This window comes from Leptonychotes weddellii, chromosome X (assembly GCF_054177405.1).
Source record: "Leptonychotes weddellii isolate Sample4059 chromosome X, ASM5417740v2, whole genome shotgun sequence".
Lineage (NCBI taxonomy): Eukaryota > Metazoa > Chordata > Mammalia > Carnivora > Phocidae > Leptonychotes > Leptonychotes weddellii.
The window spans coordinates 16,823,151-16,846,230 of record NC_138385.1 but is presented as its reverse complement, the minus strand read 5'-3'; the positions used below and the strand labels follow the sequence as shown (position 1 = coordinate 16,846,230).

At 46.3% G+C, this 23,080-nt stretch overlaps 1 protein-coding gene across 1 annotated transcript; it reads right to left on the bottom strand.

The window, feature by feature from the left end:
• Positions 1–5,898: 5,898 nt before the first annotated feature.
• Positions 5,899–22,629, bottom strand: IGSF1 (immunoglobulin superfamily member 1). The gene is made up of 21 exons (XM_081808245.1): positions 22,329–22,629; positions 22,137–22,207; positions 19,738–19,874; positions 19,560–19,586; positions 18,866–19,147; positions 18,212–18,499; positions 15,826–16,110; positions 15,300–15,593; positions 14,556–14,834; positions 14,085–14,205; positions 12,116–12,186; positions 11,988–12,020; positions 11,316–11,606; positions 10,739–11,017; positions 9,832–10,119; positions 8,639–8,926; positions 7,849–8,136; positions 7,366–7,653; positions 6,974–7,252; positions 6,468–6,591; positions 5,899–6,312 (listed from the first exon to the last, which is right to left on the bottom strand). The coding sequence occupies exons 3-21, from the start codon at positions 19,805–19,807 to the stop codon at positions 6,177–6,179; spliced, it is 4,011 nt and encodes a 1,336-aa protein (XP_081664371.1). The 5' UTR covers positions 19,808–19,874; positions 22,137–22,207; positions 22,329–22,629; the 3' UTR covers positions 5,899–6,176.
• Between the last annotated feature and the right edge of the window lie 451 nt (positions 22,630–23,080).

Sequence of the window (23,080 nt, the reverse complement as noted above, 5' to 3'; positions counted from 1 at the left end):
TTACTAATCGTGAAGAACCAGCATGGGTTCATTAAGAGCAAGTCATGCCAGACTAAAATGACAATAAAGCATATTGTCCCCCACCCACTCCTACACTGCCTGCACCCCTCTTCCAGAAAGTTTCAAGCACAGGTTGGTCAGCCATTTGTTTGGTATGTTGTAGAAAGTTTGTGCATTTTATCATCTCTGATGGCCTTGACAATTCAAATATTCTTCAAGTCTAGGATTCCTTCACTGTGTCCAGATGCATATGATCAGGTCTAACTTTAGGACAGCAATTGATGGACTCCCCAGGATTGACTGCTGGGTTAAAATGGTACAATTGCTTGGGTAATGATCTTGCAAAATAAGGGAACTTTGGCTAATTTTGAAAAGTTTCTTATGACATGCCACCCTTTACAGGATTTGTCTCAAGCTCAAAATTAATTCTAGCCCCTGAGATACAGTTTGCTAGCCTGTGATATTATATGGATCATCCTTGGGCCTTTAACATATGGTGCCAAAGATGGCCTTCTGAAGTAAGAAGGGATTTCCTCATTAAAAGTCATCCTCGATGGGCCAATAAGTTGTGTGAATGGCTTAAATTTCTCCGTACGCCCTTACCATGCCCAGTTTAAAACATGACTCTAGCCAGGATCCTATAGACTTAATTTACCATAGTCTGATATAATGGTGTGTGATCTAGGGGCCACAGTTTGGGGTGGTGAGGGGGCTGAGGGAACATCCTTCTTCTCCTGGCCTCTACTAACATGCCACCACCAGCTAAGTGGGCTTTTTTTTTTTCAGGTATTAACCAAGAATGGGGATCATTTAATCACACTGGGTCCCTCCTTAAGGAGGGGGCTTGAAAAATTTGGTCTACATAAGAGCAGTGTCATGGAGTTCTGGGAGGGAAGGGGAGAGATCAAGACTAAGTTTGGGGACGTGAGCAAGTCTTCCTTCTTACTAAGCCTGGAGACCAGCTTTCATCGATAGGAAAGGGAAACAGAAAAGAGAGAGGCCCAACTGGATTTCAACAGGAGGGCCGTGGGTTTAGTACTGGGCAGTGGACGGTGAGCTAGACTGAGGCACCTCCTTCCCTTGAGAGTGCAAGGTCAGGATCTCAGAATAGCCTGAGACAGCATAGCTTAGTGGTTATAAACACAAACTCTGGAGCCAGACTGCCTGGGTCAAAAGCCCGTCCCCAACACTTGTTGGCTGTGTCACCTAGACAGGTTGCTTAATCTCTATGTGGCTCTGTTTCCTTCTTTGTAGAAAATGTGAATAATGATAGTACCTATCTCATAAATTTATTGTAAAGATTAAGATGCCTAGTAAATATAAAGCTCTAGAACAGAGCCCAAGAAATACCAAGTGAATATGAGTGTCAGTTCAGTAACATGAATAAAAAGTAGGGTGTAAAGGTGGCCAATTTAATAAATATTTAATGTGCACCTACTATGTTCCAGATACTGTGCTACCCAAGATTTAGCATGGGAGGATCTGGCTTTGGAATCAGGCAAAATTGTATTCTAATTCCAGCTCTGCCCTTGGCTATGAGCTGGGTGGCCTTGGGCATATTACATAACCTGCTCAAGCCTCTGTTTCCTCATGTGTAAAATGTGGATAATAATAAGCACGGGGCCACACAGAATTGCTGTTAGGAGTAAATGAGGTAGGTAGTGGCTATATGCATAGCATATTGAAGGAGGCTCACTAAGTGGTAATATATGATGTCTGTAAGGTGGGACCTGTCTGATGAAACGTAACAGGAATAAATGTCAGGTCTCATATCTGAGTAAAAACTCAGTTGCAAAATAGTACAACACTTGCACAAGTAAAGAACAGGAGAGGATTGAACTGGGAAGAAGATCTGCGTGAAAAAGATCTGTGGGTTTTAGTTGACCACAAGTTTCCTATGAGCCAACAGAGTGATCTGGCCGCCCAAGGACTAATATAATTTTAGATGGCATTAATAGAAATGGTGAGTTGAGATCCTGGAAAATGATCGTTTCACTGTCCTGTGTGCTCTGTGCAGTCAGGTCACTTCAGATGTACAAGATTGCATTTTGCTCACAGTATTTCTAGATAGACAATGACAAACTCATTGACAAACTGTCCAGAAGTGGTGACCTGGCTTGGGAGGCATTGGAAAACTCTTTCTTGAGGATGAGATTAAAATAACCCAGGGAGGGAAACACTAAAGCAATATTTGAAACAGTTCTTTCTTCTAATGAAAATGTTTACAGAACATACCCCACATCCAATCTGTCAGCAAATTCTGTTCACTCTTTTCTCAGATTATATCAATAATCCAACCATTTCTCATCACCTCTCTGCTACTGTGCTGACCTAACCCCCCACTTGCCCGATTATTACAATAGCCTCCTAGCAGATTTCTCTGCTTCCACCCTCACCCCTCAGTCTACTCTCCATGCAGAAGACTAACCAGTCCTTTGGAAATGTGAGTCTAATCATGTCACTCCAGTGACTTCCTATTTTATTCATGGTGTAAGTCAAAGTCCTTACAAAGACCTGCAAAAGTCTTGCTTGGCCTGACTCCCACCACCTCTCTGACATCATCTCCTGCTCTCCCCCTTACTTACTCAGCTCCAGTCACTAGAGTCTAGTCACAGTTCCTCCAACTAGCCAGGCATTTTCCTGTCTCAGGGCTGTTGCATTTGCTGCTCTCCCTGACAAGAACCTGCTTTACCTAAATATCTGCGTGCCTTGCTCCTCATGTCCTTCAAACCGTAAGTCAAATGTTATCATCTTGGTGAGGTATTCTCAGCCACCCTTTTTATTTTATTTATTTATTTATTTTAAATTTTTATTTATTTGTCAGAGAGAGAGAAGAGAGAGCACAAGCAGGGGGAGCTCCAGGCAGAGGGAGAAACAGGCTCTCTGTTGAGCAAGGAGCCCGATGTGGGACTCGATCCCAGGACCCTGGGATCATGACCTGAGCTGAAGGCAGACGCTCAACCGGCTGAGCCACCCAGGTGCCCCTCAGCTACCCTTTTTGAATTGCAACAATTTCCCCACCGGACACACACTTATGTATTTCCTTTCTCTGTTTTATTTTTCATCACATCATTTAATAGTTGTTTAATATTCTATAGCATATTCTTCTATACAGTAATAGATAAAATATGTAAAAGAGTTGCTATTGTTGAACCTGGCGGGAGTTGGGTGGGCATGAACTCTACCCCCTCCAAAGCCTGGGTAACTGAGTTAACTACATAGAGATACATTTGCAAATGAATGTTGGCCAAACCCTGGAAACACCACTAGTGAGATATTCTGAACTCAGGGAGGCCAACTCATATTTTCTGGGCGTTGTAAGACTATTATGTGTAAGAAGTAGATTCCGTCTGGGTTGCAACTTGAGGCAGAACTAGAGCCAGTGAATACAAAGGGAATGTACAAAGGCAGACATGGGATAAATCAATTTGAAATTCTCCGGTTTTGTCATGAAGTGGTGAGTTCCCCATCCCTGAAGGTGTACAGAAAGAGGCTGTAAACTGCTGTGAAAGAGATTGTATACTGGGTTGGGGATTGGACCACGCACCACCTTGACAATTTTTGTAGCTGTGAGATGCTGGGACCAAAGGTGTGTGAGCTCAAGGATTAGGGGTAATTTACATTTGTTTTTTAAACATGGGGAGAGGATCTTTGGCCTGTGTTCCTGGAGTCCCAGAGACAAATTCTGCTCCTAGAGGTCCATTCCACCCTAATTGAGATTCCATTTCCCAGAAATTACCCGATGCTAGGCTGATGATTAGAGGCCAGCCAGGGGTAAAGGGACTGATTCCCATGGCAACCAGGTTGAAAAAAGTGCCATGTGGAGCATTGTCAGCAACAAGCTAAGGTTGCATTATAAATAGATGTTTAATTCATTGAGATAGTTTGTGACGACTTCTGCATTATAAATAGATATTTAATTCATTGAGATAGTTCTGACAGCGAGTAGGAAAGTTAAATCCCAAAGCCACTCTTTGTCTTTAAGTATTTCACAGTTAATTGACAACTATTTTTTTTCCCTTCTAAAACATGTAGAGCTTGGTTCTCTAAGTGAAAGAATGGTATATGCGAGTGTTTTTAGAAAACCAACTAACAGTCCAGTGTCACAATATTTCTCACTATTTGTTTCTCATTGAAAGGTTTATCAAAATTTTATCTGATTCCATGAGCACCTGTATTTAAATCTTTTTCACATAGGAGACCCCAGGTTCAATGTCTGGATTTCATATGAGTCTTTTTTTCTGTCATTTTTGCCTCATCTTCTTCCTGCTTTTCTAACTCAGAGGCTTCTCTAGATTTCAGACCTTGGCCCTCTGCTCTTTTCTTTCCATTTCTCTTTCCTTTGGTTAACAGCTAAAGTAATCACTTGTTAACTTGCACAGCCCTGCCCCTAGCCTTAATAATACACTTTGAAACACCTGACGATTGGAAAACAAAATCAGACCTGAGCAAAGGACTTCTATCCTAAAACCAAGGACCAAAAACAAGCCTCCCTTTAGTGTTCAAAATGTACAGCTTGATTGAGGGTTAGGGATTAAGAGTTTGAAGGCAGAGAGTAGTGCTCAGCAGAAAGCAACAATTAGGTTTTGCTAAATTCAAGTGTAAAGGCACTTTTGAAATGTAATTTTTAGAAACACCATAAGAAATTAATATAAGGGACTAACAGAATCTCATCAAATGGAAATCAGAGTGAAACTTTGTACTTCTACATTCCAAAGAGCTTAATACAAATTAATCTATAGTATTCCGTGTTTCATTCTGTAAGGATTAAGGGAAATGGGATGCATTTTTTTCCATTAAGTTGCTGGATAAATAAGCTCCTTAATGTAAAATTTTATTTTATTTTATAATAAAATTTTATTATAATCTGGAATAAACAACTCACTGTGTGCAGCACCCTTGTGCATTGCTCTACTGAACAGTGTTATCTTAGAATTAAACAGTGTTGGGAAGTAAGGAACTTTTGGGTTCAGGTCTGAGGAATCATGACCTCCTCTAGGATCTGTAGGTCAATTCTTCTGAGGTCTTGGACATGTTCGAGGAACTAGGTAAGTCCCCTTCCCTAATCCAATCTCCCTGATGTATACTGAATTCCCACCCATGGAGCAAATGGCATGCTGATCTGGGAAGGAAGATCAGGGGCTCAGAATGCAAGCTGGTCTCCATCTGGAGTCCTGGGAGCACACCCCCCCCACCCTTCCCACTCCAAACCAACCACCTCAACCACCTCACTTGCTTACCCACTCTCTGAGATCCCACTACCAGAGGCCCATTCCTTTGGGAAAACAAAACTCTTTTCAGTGAATGGCAAAGTATTCAGCTTTTATCAATCATTTACACGAGTGAATTAATGTACACTCCATGATTGTTAGGTAAGGGCCACAAAGCACACTTCATCAATTTCAAAGTTCTGCAGAGGGCTAATCCTAATGTTTGAAAGCAGGCATACTATGGATCTAGAAGTAACATGGTGAAAGGGATATACTTTTTTATTTTATTTTATTTTATTTTATTTACTTTATTTTATTTAAGTTCAATTAGCCAACATATATACATCATTAGTTTTTGGTTAGTGTTCAATGATATACTTTCAATGTTTGTCCTCCTTGGGCTGAACTCGGAGGAAACACTGCCATCCATCCATCCATCCATCCATCCATTCAATAGTGGGATTGAAGGACAAAAGGACATTCTACTCACTGAACCATGTCTCAAACCAAATTGGGAAGTACTCTTTTGGAGCCTTCCCTCCTCCCCCACTCCATCCTTAAGCTCTTTCCTTTGTGCTAGCAGCCCCATGCTCTCTTATTCTGCCATAGAGGTCAGCTCCAATACACAATTTCTAAGCTATAAGTGGACAACAGACCTGTGGAGAAACCACTGCCATAGTTTTTGCAGTTAAATAGTGAATACTCTTTTTATTCAGAATACATTTTTAACAGAATTTCATGCACCAGTAAATCAGTACAGTGAGGAGTTACAGGGGTGGGGAATATCTCTTCAGGAAACATCTCACCCTGGTAGAGCTCTCAACTCCCAGAATCCCCTTAACCCAGCTCAGATGATTAGTGGCCAAGGAGCAGTAGATGGGGTTGACTCCCAGTATAACCAATAGGATTTGCAGGTCTCTGAGGATAAAAGAGAGGAGAGGAAAGCTCTTGTAAAGGAGGAGACTATTATATTGGGACTGGCAGTTCCACTGAGGTTCCCTGAGAGACTGATGAGGGAGAGCTGGTGTTGGCGCCTGGTTCTCCTTCTTGATTACACTCTTCAAGGGCTACGGTCTGGTCTCTTCCATCTGTCTCTGAGTCCCTGTGTGGAGAAAAAGACATGACTAAGGGAGGATCCAAAACTATCAATCTGAAAACAGGTTGTGTTACAGGGCTCAGATATTCGAGGAGCATTCAGACAATTTTTTTTTCCACCAGCCCTGGGTTTATAGAAGGAGGCTGACATGAGGCATTTACCTGGTTCGGAGTCGAGGCCACTTCTTCCATTCTATGGCTAGCACCACCCCCAAAGCTACAACTACCACCACAATCAGACTACTTCGGACAATGTTCCCCACAGTGCACTCCTGAGCGGCAGGCCCTGTGATGACAAAAGAGTAGACACCAAGGCTATGGAGTTAGCACATGTACGTTCCCCTGATCTCTTGTTCCCTCATTTGGCCTCCTTCAGGGTTCACTTGTGAGCCATGTTGAGAATGCAGAGGGGTTGGTCAGAGCCAGTGCTTATGCTGAGGAGAAGCTGCCCTCCTTTTGGGGGTGGAAGAGGCCTTGAAAGTAGAGGCCTGCTCATATCTGTGGGTGGATCTGAGGTCCACCTCCTCACCATCCCTAGGAGAAAGATGACCACACTTGAGGTCTCTGACTCCAAATCCTCCCACCTCCATCTTTGGTGGTCTCCATCCAGACTATCTCTGGGATCCCAGGTGGGTCATTCCAGAACCATAGAGGGATTATCCTCTCACCTGCTGCCCCCACCAGCTCCAGGGCATTGCTAGGCTCTGACCAGATGTCAGGATAGGCCTGGAGGCGGTAGCTGCAGCTGTAGTTGCCAATGCCTTTTCCTTCTATGTTGTTGATGATGAAGTCCCCATCCTCTGAGAACTGCTGAGGTGCTTCTTCTCCGTCATGTTCTAAGACAAATTCAACACCTGGCAGGGGTCCTCGGCACTGAAGGGTGATGTCCTTCCCTAGCTTGAACACGGTGCTGGGCCAGGCTGACAGAGAGGGCTTAGGGGGCTTATCTGCAACCAGCCAGGACAACCAACCAGAGTTAGAAGCGGTCCTGAATCCCCTTAGGGCTAATTACTTCAAAACTACAAAGTATAGACTATTACTGAGGTCTCTAGGACCTTACCAGTCACCCAGATCTCCAGGAAGTCACTGCGATTGGAAGCCGCAAAGGGAGCAGAGTCCAAATAATAAACACAGCTATAGACCCCAGAATCGTCACCTCTCACCGCTGGCATCCAGAAGTCAGCCCTGTACCCGCTTGAGCTCTGTTGCTCCAAAGGCTCTTGAGTGCCCTCCTTCAACAGGACAAATGTTGAGTCTGGCAGTTCCCCTTGGCATCGAAAAGTCATATTTTCTCCAGGGGCCACGATGGGTCCAGGCTGGGCTAAGAGGCTGGGTTTAGGGAGCAAACCTAGAAGAAATTAACTCCTGGTCAGAGAGAGGAGGCCACTTTCCAGTGTGCTACCCCTAGAGTCTGTTCAATAAAGAGGAAAGACTATTGCTTGCCTCTCCTTGAGCTCTTTGAAAACTATGTCCATGAACCCTCTCACAGTCCATTCTCTCCTCTCTCCTCTCCCATGCCTGCTCCAGAGCACCTTCCCATTACCTGTGACTATGAGTTCCAAAGTGTTGCTAGGCTGTATCTTGATAGGGCTGGTCCAGTCAGGGTGGTAGCAGCAGCTGTAACGCCCTATGTTAGCACCAGATATGTTGGTGATGGGGAATGCCCCGTCATTACTGGTGGATCCCCAGAGCTGCACTGAAGGGGCTTCTCTTTCTTTGTGTAGAATATACCCTACTCCATGGACTGGCCCCTGGCACCAGAGAGTAACATTCTGCCCCACAGGAACCACAGAACTGGGCTCAGCAAACAACCATGGCTTGGGAAATGTGTCTAGAAAGAGATCAAAGATGTCGTGAGTGTAGATACTTATCACTCGCTGCATTAACCCTTTATCTTTCTCCTTCTGGATACAATAGTTCCCCCCTCCTTGGTCTGGCCTAGCCTTCTACCCTCCCTAACCCCTACTCTAGTTGTCTCTGTCCCAGTCTCATATCTTGTCTGTTCTTTTTTTCCATATCATTAATTACTTTATTTTTTTCTTTCTCAAATTTTTATTTAAATTCTAGTTAGTTAACATATAGTATAATATTGGTTTCAGGAGTAGAATTTATGATTCATCACTTACATATGACACCCAGTGCTCATCACAAGAGGTGCCCTCCTTAATGCCCATCATCCATTTACCCCATCCCCAACCCACCTCCCTCCATCAACCCTCAGTTTGTTCTCTATCCTTAAGAGTCTCTTATGGTTTGCTTCTCTCTCTTTTTTTTTTTTTCCTTCCCATATGTTCATCTGTTTTATTTCTTAAATATATCTTGTCTGTTCTTACCAGTCACCCAAATCATAATGGGCTTGCTGAGATGTGATCCCCTATTTGACATGGCTGTCTCGTAGTAGACACAACTGTAGTTCCCAGAGTCCTCTGCTCCAACACTGTGGAGGAGGAAGTCAGCTGAGTTCCCGGAGGTGCTCTGGAACTGTAAGGGAACCTGGGTTCCCTCCTGCAAGAGGGCAAACCTCATGCCCTGGAAAGCCCCTTGGCAGCGCAGGGTCACATTCTTCCCAGGAAGCACCACAGGACCCGGCTGTGCCAGAAGAGTGGGTTTGGGGTAGAATTCTGAAATTCAAGAGACCACAACATGAGAGAAGCCTGCCCCCCACTTTCTGCAGATTGCTTTTTTAGCATTATTGGAAGAAACAGTATGTGTTTATCTAGCAAATTAGAAAATACAGAACAAACCTAAGAAAATACAATTCTACCATTCAAAGATAACCACTCTTTATACATGTCTCTATCTCTCTTTTTCATTTTTTTCTCTATGTGTCCATGTCATTGTAGCTGTAACTATTTGCATAATTGGGATCCTACTGTATGCACAGTTGTGTAGTTTAATATTTTTCACTTAACTTTATGTAGTAAACATTTTTCTATGACGTTAATCAGCCTTTGAAAACTATCATTTGTAATGGCTGCATAATATGCAACTGTCATTTCAAGGTCTTTGCCCATTCTCTGAGGGCCATCCAGCCCACCAATCTCTGACAGCTCAGCTAAAGAAAAAGTGAACATTGAGCCTAAAGCTCAAGGCCAAGCCACAAAAAGATTTTAGAAATAGGGCATGTGAGCTGGCATTGGGGATTGGACACCCCCATCTGCCTCATTTCTTCCCCTAGATGTGAATTACTTGCCTCTCCCCTCTCCTTTGTCTCTTCTCCCTGTATTAGTAATAATAGAATCTGCTGCCTTTCATGGACTATTTACCATGTACCAGGCACTTTCCTAAGCACTTTCTTGATGATTTTATTTATGTATGTATGTATGTATGTATGTACGTATGTATGTATGTATGTATGTAGGCTCCACACCCAGTGTTGGGCTTGAACTCATGACCCTGAGATCAAGAGTCCTGTGCTCTATCCTGGTGACTTTTAGAAGGAGCACTTTTCCTCTCCCACTGACAGCCCTCCCACCCATTGTCCCAGGGTCAATCCTGCCTCCATCTGTGTTTCCCCACTCCTGACCTGTTACCACGAGCTCCACAGGGTCGCTGGGCTCAGACCAGATAGCAAAGTCATAATAGCGGCAGCTGTAATTCCCTCCATCACCAGTGCCCACTGAAATGATCAGAAAGTGAGCCGCACTGGCCCCTGGACTTGCCCAAGACCTGTCACTGGATGCTATTTCACTTCCATCTTTGTAAAGAATAAAGCTCATGTGCTGCTGGGGAGTGGAGCAATTGAAAGTCACTCGGGCACCAGGAGTGACCACAGGGCTGGCCCATGTCTTGAAGAAGGGCTTGGGGTACATTTCTAGAAGGCAGAAAACAAAAACGTGACACAAAACCAAATTAAGAAAAAAAAATAGCTAATATAGCAAATGTTGGTTTCTGGAAGCTGCTTTGTTTTCTATAGCATTACATTCAGAAGTAGGTGTATTTAAAAATCAAGGCAAATCCACTTTGCAGATGGACTTCTCCCAGGGATTCCCGTCCCCCCCACCCCCACCCCTCACCTCCTCCAGCTGAATCCTGCCTGTCATCAGGGTAGGCAATGAAGGCTAGCTAAAAGAGTGAACTGTCATTAGGGCTCTGCTGGTCCCCTGAGGCTCAGTTTGCCCATTTGGGCAAGAAGGGGAAATGGTACCTGCTCCGCCTTCCTGGAATATTTGGCCTATATCTAAATGAGATAATTGATATGAAAATAATTAGAAAAATTAAATCACCCTCCACAAACCCCAGCTATTAATAACAATTATGGCTATTAATATCGTGCAGCCAGAGGCCCTGGCACTCCCAGCGCCACGCCTGCCTGGCTCTAAGATTGGACACAGGCTCCTAGGACCAGCAGCAAAGTTTGCTGTGGGGAGAGGAGTGTCTGACCCAGAGCTTTGCCTCCCCCCTCCTCCCTCACACACTCTTTTCAGCTCTACCTTTTATGACAAGCTCTAGGGGCTCACTGGGCTCAGACCACTTGAAGGGGCGCTTTTCAGTGTGAGTACGGCAGCTATAATTGCCTTCGTCTTTATCCTCCATTCTTTGGATTGTAAAGAAGGCTTCTCTCCCAACGGCACCAAGTTGCTGGACAGGTTCCTGCACTCCCTCCTTATACAGAACAAACTCCATGCCCGCCAGCCATCCTTTGCACCGGATTTGCAATTTCTGGCCCCGGATTGGGGGGGAAGCAGACATGACAGGTTTGGGGAGGATGTCTGGAAAACAAAATGGGGTGGAAAAGGAGGCTGAAGTTTGGAGGTACCCAGATGGGACACTTGGAGTCACTCTGTCAGCAAAAAAAGAAATTCATCCTGGACTGGCCTTTGGCTCTTCTTATCAGTCTCCTTTCACTCTCTTCCCCACCCCCCTCCCCCATTTCAGGGCCCCTCCTCTCCTACTTGCAGCACAAGCCCCTTGGGCTCCAGGTCGCTGTGCATTCCACCCCCTTAGGAACAGTGTTGGAGTCACAGGGCACTGAGGGTCACCCCGGGAGGAACCTCTACCTTTTCTTACCTGTCCCCACCAGCTCAAGTGCCTCACTGGGCTCCGACACAGCCATCTCTTCCCAGGAATGGCAGTGGTAACTCCCGGTGTGGCTCTGGGTCAGGGCTCCAAGGGGGAAGGCAGCCCGGACCTGCTCTGAGGCCGGGCGAGTTGCAATCCACCCGGTCCCATCCTTCAGCAACACAAACTCCTTAGTTGAGCCAGAAGGGCTTCTGCACCAGAGGGTTAAGTTCTTCCACGGGGCAAGAGGGAAGTTGGTCTCTGCCCACAGCTCAGGCTTAGGGGTTGGCATGATTATTTCTAGAAACAGCAGAGTTAATGAAGCCATCTTCCCTCCTCCCTCCCCTCCCCCTTTCTTTGCCCTTGAACCCCCTCCCCAGATCACAGTGCCCAACTCCCCTTTCAACACAAACCCAAACTCTTTCCTTCCTTCTGCAGGTGCTGGGGAAAGGGGAAGATTATGTCTCAGCTGAGCCTCAGGAAAGTGCAGAAGCTTGGGGGAAATTTTACAGGCAGAAAAGCAGAGTTGGAGGCTGAATTTTGCCAGCAGCTTTAGCAAGTGCCCCTTCCTGGCTGTCCTTCCCTCCCAACCAGTCACTCCCTGGCCACTGACACTGACACTCTGTAGTTATTTCAGATCTCCAGGAAGGAATGTCCCAGTCTGGAGCAGGAAAAACTCACCAGTCTCTTCTGTCAATACCCCATTGCATAGTCCTGCAAAAGAAATTGCTGCCAGAGCTCTGCCCCCTCCCCCACGGGACTTCACCCGGCCTTCTGCCCAGACCCCTTCCCCACCCCCTTGTACTCACCACAGCAGAGAAGGGCCGTGACTATGAAGAGCATGGTGACCCCTTGAGCTGTTCCCAGCAACCAGGCTTCTCTAGTGAGACCAGAAAAGAGATGAGAGGAGCTGCTGGGGTTAGGGGGAGGGCGGAGAGAAGGGGGCGGCAATTTATGTCATTGGCTTACTCACCACCCAATAGGGATTGGATTTGGGCAGGATAATGGGATATAATCTTTTCTGACATCGATGACTTTTCTTTTTGAGGGCCTCACCACCTACAAACCCCTTGCTCTTTCATGACCCACGTGCCCACCCCACCCCCTTCCCCTCTCCTCAGCCTATATCAGATGTCAGCTCCCTATGTCCCCTGATTAGGCTGTTGCTGGAATTGAGTTGTCAGATGTGAAAATGCTTTTGTAATTCCAGCTCTCAGAACCTCTGGAGCTCAGAGTGATCGGCAGCTCTAGGTGGCGGGTGTGGGGGTGGAGGGAAAAATCTTGGGTGTTTCTCCGTCATCAAGTTTAAGTTTGGAAGCAGTTTTTATTATGGCAGTATTGGTCCTCAGACCGACCTGCCTCACCTGCTTTTGTTATGGAAGGGTTGCCTAGGCAGCCACAGTGAATTACCCAAAGATTGTCAGTGCTGAGCTAAGCTTGTCAGAGAGTGGGATCTCTCTACCCCCACCCAGATTATGACTAGCAATGTGCAGCAGCTTTGGGTTATGGGTCCTGTAGAATTAGATGATATTAAGCCATAATCCATTCGGCAATTTGTACTTAGAAAACACCGACCCTCCTTCCTGGTCAGGAAAACATGCTTTTCAAGCTGCTTTCTCTGAAATCTGCTTCCGGAGCTCGTTCTTTGATGCAATGGTCTTGAGCTGAGGTGGGGCACTTGAAGCTACATTTTTTTCTAACCCCTGGCTTGGAGGTTACCCCAAGGTGCAGGACTCAGGATCGATTCTGAGGACAACTAGGCCTGGCCCCCCACTGAGACTTTTTGAAAACTCAAAGGGTGGTGGTTTTTGCAGAAGATTTAAGGTGCTCCCTTCTAATTACCCAAGCACTCTGTCCCTCAGATCCTGGTGGAAAACACAGACATATACAATCATAGTCATCATCCATCATGTATGAATGCTCCCAGACACACAAAGGCCCATGATCATGGTGAGGGGGCTACGGGCAAGAGCAGAAGTTTGGGGGTAGTAGGTAAGGCCTTCAGGGGCTGAGGCCCCCACCAACATAGTAGCTGTCATTTCCCTTCCTGTTGTCAGGCAGAATCGCCTGAGCACAGGCCATGGGGATCAGGGAAAAAGGAGGATGGCCCAGGGGACACCAAAGGATCAAAGGAAATGGTAGGTTTGGTTTGCCATTTTGTGGTTCAGAGGAAGCAGTTTGATTTCCTGGCCCAATCCACTGCCTCATCAGATGCCCATCCAAGTTAAGATTATATTCTCAGGATGCTCTGCACAGATGGTTGGAGGCCAGAGCAGCAGAGAGATTGGTTTCTATGGAGACTAGGATGGACCATGAGGCTCTCTAGCCCTTGAAAGCTAGGGGTTAGGGTGAAAAGTTGGGATGGGAGTTGGATTATACCCAGGGAGATAGGACAGCTTGGCTTCTTACAAGAGAAAAAGTTCAGACTAAGTTCATTTGGGAGACATCAGTCATCTCTGAGTGGCCAGGTGGTTTGGGAGGGAGATTTGGGCATTCTCCTGGGTGGGGGTGGGGGGACAGGGAATCAGTGAATGAGGTTCTGATTGCTTCCCCTTCTGAGAATGCTTCTCTACCCTCTGGCTTGGATGCTGACTTCTCTGTGAGGTGAAAGAGAAACAGCTGGGATGAGAAAGTCTTGTTTCTTAAACCCAGAAGGTGGGGGATACAAAGGGTGTGACCCTGTGGCTTATCTCAACTGGGGTATGACCCATTTCTGAGTCTCTGGGGAGCCTGGACTTAGCTAGATTGAAGGACAGGGGGCTAGGACAAGACAGTTACCTGATTCTGAGTCTCCGACACTTCCACCTTATCCACAGCACTACCAACAGCAAGGCAACAAGCTGCATGATTAGGGACAACCTGATAGCTTCATTCAGAATGTAATTCCAGGTGAGAAAGCCTGTGGCCAGAGAAGACCAGAAGCAGGAGCCTTGATAGGGAAAGGGGGAGGTGAAGACATTCGGGGTTGGGGTGGGGAGGAGGGAGGAGGAGTTGGTTACTGAAGGTGAAGGGAAGCTGAGACAGAAGTGGCCTTATTTTTCATGAAGAATGGGAGCTTTGAAAGTATCCTGCTCATTGCCTTTGAGTGATTCTGAAACCACCCCAGGGGAAGTATGCCCAAACCCAAGGGCCCTGATTTACATGCCCCTTACTCCCCTTTCCATTGTTTTCTGGGCACTGCTTCGGGATCCCACGGGTATCATGACCAAAGCCATGGAGGGGCAACCCTACGAAGAGTTGTCCTCTCACCTGCTGGCCCCATCAGCTTCAGAGGCTCTCTGCGATCTGACCAGATGTTGGGGTGTGCCTCTATGCGATAGCTGCAACTGTAGGTCCCTGTGCCTTTTCCTTCAGCATTACTGATGATGAAGTCTCCATCCACTGAGAATTTTTGGAATGTTGCTCTTTCTTCCCATTCCAGAGAAAATTTAAGTACTGGATGAGGTACTCGGCACTGAAGGGTAATGGCCTTTCCTAGCTTGAACACGGTGCTGGGCGAGGCCGACAGGGAGGGTTTGGGGGGCTTATCTGCAACCAATCCAGAAACCAGAGTTAGAATAAGTGACCTTGAACTCAGTACCCCTTCCCCCAACAAGTTTCTCGGCTTCTTATGTGATCTTTCCTGTCTTTCCACTTCCACTAGATCAGTGGTCTCAAAATTTGACTGTTCTTTAGAACCTCTTGGCCCACTCCTCAGTATTCTAAAGATTCTTGTGTTTCTACCTTCTATCACAAATACCTCATACCTGTAAGTTTCCCCTGGCCAGAAGGAAAATAACATTTCCTGGGGTCACAATGGGGCTAGGCCATGCCAAGAGGCAGGGCTTGAGTAACAATCTTGGGAGAGAAAGTATGCAAAGTTTTTGGAGAAAATTCTGCACCACCTTCCTAGCATATTTTTCCTCAGCTCATAACTCCAAGAGGGTACAGGGCTGCTAGCTCCTTCTTAGAATACTGTAATGATGATAAAAACAAACATTTGTTAGCACTCGCCTACAACTACGAGCTCCACGGTGTTGTGTGATGTCATCCTGATGGAGGTCTTCCAGGAGAGGAGATAGTGGCAGCTATAGATGCCAGCATCACTATAGGTCACATTGTTGAGGAAGAATGACTCATTGTCATCAGTGCTGGTGGTATCCAAGAGCTGAAGTGGTTTGTCTTCTCCTTTCTTATAGAGTGCAAGTCCCACTCCATTCACTGGCCCTAGACACCACAGGCTCACGTTCTGACCCATCTGGACCACAGGAGTGGGCTGAGCAAGTAGCCAGGTCTTGGGAAAAGTGTCTAGGATGAGACCCAAAATATAAAGGGCTAGTGGTCTGACTCCCCTCTCACCACTAAGGGTTCTCTTCCTTCAGTCCACCCTTGGAAAATCCCATCCTAAGCCCAGTTGTACAAATTCTGTTCCCTTTCCCACTGTTAGCCCTCGCTGCATGATCAGGCTCTCCAGGCAGCCCAGAGGGAGTTGTATATCCTTAGCCCCTAACGTAGGTTCCCTGGCATTCCCCTTTCTTACCGGTCACCCAGATTTTCAGGATATCACTAAGGAGTGAACCCCTGTATGACCCATCATAGTAAAAACAGAGGTAATGTCCAGCATCCTGGATTTTCAAAGCCCGGAAGAAGAAATATGCCTCATTTTTTATCGGCCTCTTGCGGTAAAAGGATTTCTCCAAGTCTTCAAGCCTTATTAGAGCAAAGGTCATTCCATAGATTGGCCCCTGACACCTGAGGTTCATGCTTTCCCCAGGTGCCATAATGGGCCCAGGATACGCTGTCAGAGTTGGTTTGGGATAGAGTCCTAGAAAGGGAAGAGACCCTGAATTAGAGATAGGATGATTCTTCCCTATTATCTTTTAGTTTTATTTTTCTAGTTTTTTCTTTTCTTTTTTTTTTTTTAAAGATTTTATTTATTTATTTGACAGAGAGAGAGAGAGAGAGCACAGGTAGGCAGAACAGCAGGCAGAGGGAGAGGGAGAAGCAGACTCCCCGCTGAGCAAGGAGCCCGATGTGGGGCTCGATCCCAGGACCCTGGGATCATGACCTGAGCCAAAGGCAGACGCTTAACGACTGAGCCACCCAGGCACCCCTTTCCTAGTTTTTTCTAAAGACAAGGAGTGGTAGCTGAAGTTTAGCCTTTACTCCCTCTCCCTTCCTTAAATCTTGGCCTCTTCTAGTAGATAATCAAGGCCATGTCCTCCCCTCTCACCAGACTTTATCAGCTCCACTGAGCTCTAACTATGTATAGGACTGTGGAATGTCTACATCTGTAATTGCTTGTATCTTTAGGTTCCTGAAATGCCAAATGTACTTCTTCCAACCACCCAAGAAACCAAGCTTCTGAAAATGACTTTGATTTCATCTTTGTAGAGCATGAATACTACTGCAGAAATAAAAATGCCCTTTGAACACATTAAGCCCACATAAGACCTTACTTCCAACATGAGATAGGAAGAAGCCAAGGAGGGATTGGCCAATAAGTCTTTGACCCAAAGAAATCTCTGTTAATGGGGCCACGCCTTCTTTTCCATGTATTGTTCCCGCAAGGGGATCATACTACAAAATAGAGGGCAAAACTTACTCTGATACCATTCCTTCTTACCCACTACAATCCCAGGTAGACCCACCCATCTGTTACTGGAAAGATCAGCTCTTTCATATGCTCATTGAGCATTTAGGATGTGTCAGGCATCATGTAGGTCTAAGATGTACAAGTAAAGAAGATACAGTACCTGTCAGCAAAAAGTTCACGGCCTAGTGAGGGATACCAGTGAATAGGTAACTCTGAAAGTGTATGTTAGAGGAATCTACTCTGGAAGGACATTCATACAACAAACATCCATACACACAGTTCAAACAAACAGTTTTTGTTATTCAATCCTCAATAAAAAGCTGTACTAATAAAATTAATATCTACCATTTATTGAGAACGTATATGCCAGGCACTGTACATATATTATATTTAGGCAAATCCTCACAACAACCCTGTGAGGTAGGCATTATTATTATACCAATTTTGCAAATCAGGAAACTGAGGCACAGAGAGGCATCATACAGTAGGTTGTATAGATACTGTTATCCCATTTTAGAGTGGGGGAAACCGAAGCACAGAGAGGTGAAGTGACTTGCTTAAGATCACACAGGGAGGCAGTGTCAGAGGTGGAATTAGAAACCAAGATTACTGCTTCTAAGTCCAGGGTACCTTCTGTGGCACCTATTTAGACTAATGGAGGAACTAAAGCAAATGTGGCCAATTCTGTGTAAAAGCATCCAGGCCATGGGGTGGGTGAACTGGGGCTGGGGTGTGTGTCTGGCATTTGAACATTTTGGGGAGACTTCTGCTGTGTCTAGATCTTGATACTGCCTTACTAGATCTACATATACAGGACTAAAGTAATTTATAAGAAGTCATTTCTAAAATACGAGCTATCACTTTTTGTAACTTTTATTTATTTTTATCATTGATGCTAGCACAATTCTATTTCCTGCACGTAAAAATAATCATCACAAATACAATAAAAATGCATTTAAAATGTAAAAAACAGTTTATAAGACTGCAGTGGCAGTGCCTGGCACATAGTAAGTGCTCAATAAATATTAGTCAAATGAATGAATGAAAGCATGATATTCAACAAGTAGAGAACAACAAAGCTGTGATGAGCTGAAGCTGCCAGACATTTGGTTGGGCTCACTCATTAGCCAAGTGATTGGCTCCCACATAGCTTCCTGGTAGCATATGTGATTCTAATTTGCATCTCAGGAAAATGTCAAATGACACTAGCTCATAGGCCTTGCAAGACCTAGGACTTGACTAAGGAAAGGAAAATCAGAAACCCTGGTTCATCCAGCCATGATCCCAGGGACAACGATCATCAGACCCCAGCAGCCATAGCCACACCCACCTGCCACAATCAGCTTCAGGGGGTTGCTGGGCTCTGACCACAGAGTGGGGAGCATCTGGATATGAGTGCGGCAGATGTAAACCCCTTTGCTCTCAGGTGTCATGTTGGCAATGGAGAATATGGCCACTGTCCCAGTTGGGATTTGGTAATCCATGGGCTCTGCATATCCCTCTTTGAACAGCATGAATACCAAATCCTGCAGCCAGCCATGGCAGAGAATGTTAACATTACATCCAGGAAGAAGGGAGGTCTCAGCCTGGATCCAGAAGATGGGCTTGGGCAGCTGGCCTGGAAGGAGAGAATGAGCTGGAATTCAGGTAGAGCAAGGATAGCGCTGCTCAGTGAGCAGGAGAGGAGAGCGCTACTTAAATGAGCCTTCCCTCATTCATGATCCTTATTTACCACCCTTCCTTCCCCCTATCTGGGGTCTCCCCTATGTTGAGAGCTTGCTCTCTAGATTTGTTCTAGAGACTGCATCCTCATCTGCATTGCCTATAGAGAGTAGGGACTTACTAACTGTGGAATGTCTGCATGTATGCATTCATGCATTTGAGGTAAATGAATTAACTAATTAAACAAATCTTGCTCTGGGAAGGCAAGCTTGAATACCGGGAGCTGGAGTTTATTCTTGATTATCTATTGCTGTCTTCTTACCTGGTGCCTCCAACTCTAAAACTTTACTAGGTTCTGACCAGCCTGTCTCCTTCCAGTAGCAGCACCTGTAAAGACCTGCATTGGACTTAGTAAGGGCACCTATAGGGAATGAAACTTGGAAGGTCTTGGAGGAAGGGCGGATCCAAGTCATCTGTGTCTTATCCTTCAGCAGCAGAAACTTGCTTGAAATCCGAGAGGGGCTTTTGCACCAAAGTGTGATGTTCTCCCAAGGGGCCTGGGGGTAGTTGGTCTCTATCCACAGCTCCGGTTGAGATTGCACCACTGTTATTCCCAAAGATCACAAAGATATGAGTAGTCCAACCCTCTCCCTCCCATAACGTGCCCCACAATGTCCCTTAAAACTAGCCCTGACCCAAATTCTTCTTTTTGTCTTCCCTTGGGGACAAGAGTGTCTCTGCTCATGTGGGGGATGGGATAGGGCCCCTAGGATATTTGTTCGAGGGATTCAAGTGAGTTGGGGAATACAGTGCAAGTCTGGCTTCCATTCCACCTGAAGTAAAGCTTTTTATTATTCTGTGGGAAACCAAGTCATGAAGTGAGGTGTTCTGGTCCCCAACCAGCTCAATCTGGGAACCTTTGTGGTCTCAAGGTAGTTATATCCAGTGCCATGGAGGCAGCTTATGTCTTGGAACCTCCAGGAAGGAAGGTACCTGAGGTGGCAGGACTCACTTACCTATTGATGTCATACCCAGACTTAGCCCTGAAAAGAGAGATAATGGTAAAGAAGGGCCCTCACATTGACCCCACCAACCCTCAATCCTCAACTCTCTTCTTTCTCCCTCCCCAAGGTGCCCGACCATAGGAGTACTTGTGACAGGGTCACCTGCCCCTCACCCCTTCCTTGTACTCACGAATGCAAAAGAGCAAGACAGTGAATGTCCACAGCATGGTGGCCCGCTCTCCTGGCCTGTCCAGGGTCATGGGGCCTCTGGTGCTCAATGTGTGCTTCAAGTCTGGAAGGGCTTTGCCCCTCAGCAGGTGGTGAGATCTAAAAGCAGAAGTGTTTTTACTCAGGGGACTCTTCCTGCTCCTCAAAGTTTAGTTTGGATCACTAAACTGCACCTGACAACCTTACCTTCCACTCCTTCAGAGGCATGAAAGGTACTACAAGGTCACCTGCCCCTTTTCTCCACCCATTTCTCCTTGCACTTGAGGTCTTTGCTGGCATCTAAGATGTCAGATTTGTTGAAATGTCTGTACATCCCTGGAATCTCAGAGGCTTAGAGGGCAACCTAATCCAGGCCAGAGGGGAGCCCTTGGGAGGAGAGAGATGGGAAGTGTAGAGAGTCATCTTTTTAAATCTCTCTCTCTCTCTCTCTCTCTCTCTCTCTCTCTATATATATATATATATATATAGTCTGAGTCCTCCAACAACCCAGAAAAGGAGGCTTTCCTGCCATCCCCATTTTGCTGACAAGGAAACTGAGGCTTAGTGGGGATATATTTAATTTGCCCAAAGTCAAAAGATTAAATATCAGATATTTATATAATAACTCCAATGCCTATTCTCTAAAACCAGTATTAAACTCCCCCTTTCTTACCTTTCCTCACACCTCCTTCCCCTTCTGTATATTGCCTCAGATGCAATATTACTCTCATTATTGTCTCTTACCTCCCAAAGCTCAAAACCCCCATCTCAAATAGGTGTTGGAGAATCAAGCTACTTGAGCTAATTAATATAAGGTGTAAATGATGTATTGGCTGCCCGTAATTTATAAGCATTTTTGCTCATTGCTCCTAAGGAAATATGGTAAAGATATTTGAATTCAGGGAGGCCTTTTCATTTTCCAAAAAATCACTACCACCACATGTATATAAGATAGATCCTTTCTGCTTTCCTGCCTCTTCTCCACCATCATACCCAAAGTATCCTTTTGCCAAGGGAAGGTGTAACCCCACCACACAAACTCAAGCTAACTCTCCTCCACCAACTCTCTATTCAGAGTCTGAGGTCCTGGCTGTTTCATCCTATCTCAGTAGAGTGGGGGTAAATGCAGCTCCCAGAACAGAAAAGGGCTGATTTCACTTCCCAGAAGGGATCGCAACACTGCAGCCTCGAATTTGCTCCAATGCTAACACTGGGTGGGATGGTGGAGCAGGAAAACAAGAAGATTCATTTTCAAACATCTGGGCTGTGGGGAACAGGTGGACCATCAGAGATCCAAGGAGACAGTTTCCTTTTGCATTTCTCACTTTGCACTGAAGGATGCTCAAATTACCCTCTCTGAACTTTTCTTATCTGTAAAGTTGAGGAGTAATACCTATCTAGCATTGTTGTTGTGTTGGATCAGAGATAATAGCTGTACAGGACACATGGTAAACATTTCATTACAAGGTGGCTATCTTTCTTCTTCCCCAAGGGGGTATTAACCTGGTGTAGGACCCTAAAGATGCTCTTTCATCTCAACTCCCACAGCCCCTTGTCCCCCACTCCTTTCAGGGCCAGGCCTAGGCCCAGGCTTGAGTGCCACCCTGTTGCTTGGTTCCCCCAAGGCTTTGGGCCAGGATTTATTGGGGAAGCCAGGTTCTACTGCCAAGGGAAAGGTTCAACCTGGGACTCTGCCCAGAAATGCCATCTGAGATTCCAGGCTTGCCACTTAGACCCCTAAACCAGGGTTTTGCCTCCTGGGGACTTGAGTGGAATGAGGGAAGGGGGGCTTCTCAGCATGGCTAACCCCTCCCCAATCACTAAGGAAACTGTACCATTTACATCCAGCCCAAAAGATGAACCTTATGCCCAGGGAATGTGGGAAACAGCCGCAAGATTCAGGTTAGTTGGCCACGCCCATTTTTGGCCTTTCACACCCCCACCCCCACCCCCAACTTCCACAGTCTAGTCCTTTTACCCTCCCCTTCTACTCCAACCCAAGCACTATCCCCACCCTTAGGCAGCGCCGCAGTGCTTTTGAGGGTGACATACCCGAAATGTCTAATGGCTCGCCCCCTGCATAGCTTTGAGGGCTCCAGGAATCAAAGAGGTTGGGCTCGGCGGGGTGGCGGGTACATGCTTCGCTGAGGGTTTGGAGGGAAGACTGAGAAGGAAAAGGGAAGATATTTACAGTGCCCAGAGATTCTCAGCGAGGCAATGCTGGGATCCGTGGAGGGACGGAGAAAGGGAGGGATAGACTGGGGAGCAGTTTGATTTGCGGCAATTAGTTACAGCAGGGAGACTATTTCGGGGTTTTTTTAGGATCTGTTGGCCAGATTAATCTTCAGCCACTGGGCTATGCGCTCATTTGCAGGTACTTACGGTAGTTGAAGGCCCGCTCCGCTGTTGGAGATTCTCCAGTGAGCTCCTCCAGATGCAGCAAACTGCCGGGCCTGAGAAGAGCTGTCTAAGGACAGCCTCTCGGGCTCCGCGCCCCGCCTCCCTCTCTCCCCCGCCTGCTTGCCGGTCCGCTCCAACCTCCTCCCGTCCCTTCACCAGGCTCTGGGAGCCCACCTACACCAACTCGGCCTGACACCTGCAGTCCTCTGACGACCGGGATTTCTACGCCCCTCCCAGCTCCCCGCCTCTCCCGGCTCCCTGCAGAGGTTGCTGGAGCCAAATTCAGGCCCCTGCCCCCTCTCCTGTCGCTCCGAGTTTCACTGGGTCACTGTATCCTGGAGGGGAGAGGGCCAGCTCTTCAGACTGCCAAAGCTGTAGATCCTTCCTCTCCAGCTCCCCAATGCCTTTAAAGGGATCTCAGATCTTCCTCTGCCCATTTAATGCCCCACTTATGCATAAACATCGCCATCATGGTTTAAATGCCTCTGGGCCCTGGGCAGCTATTAGTTCTAATCCTCCTAGCAACCCTACAAGATGTTTTACTTCCCTCAGTTTTACAGATGAGGAAACTGAATCCCAGAGAGGGTTAAGTGACTTGGACAGCCTCCAGAGTCCAGCTTGGGATAAAAGCCCAGGCTTTAGAGACATACCAATCTGGATGTCAGTCCAGGTTCCACTATTCAATAGCCGAGTGACCTGAAGTGAGTTAAACTGTCTGAGTCCCAGTTTCCCTATCTGTAAAAGAAAACAGCAGAAGAGGTTGCGCGGGGCTTTGTTGGAATCATGCAAGTCAAACTTCTAGCACAGTACGCCTGGTACCTGGTAGGTGCTCAATAAATGGGAGCTGCTGCCGCCACTACTGTTATTAATCTGTAAAGTGTTCCCCAGATGCCCTAGAGTAACATGCTTTCAATGATGTAGACAAC

What these genes read in the sequence shown, in the direction of transcription:
- IGSF1 (XM_081808245.1), bottom strand. Translation starts at nt 19,807, where the DNA reads ATGACCCTGGACAGGCCAGGAGAGCGGGCCACCATGCTGTGGACATTC. An exon ending in GGTATTGACAGAAGAGACTG is followed by an intron (nt 11,607 to 11,987) that starts GTGAGTTTTTCC and finishes TGCTGTTTCTAG; the next exon opens with AAATAATCATGCCAACCCCT. An exon ending in CCTAGAGCTTGTCATAAAAG is followed by an intron (nt 10,120 to 10,738) that starts GTAGAGCTGAAA and finishes TCTGCCTTCTAG; the next exon opens with AAATGTACCCCAAGCCCTTC.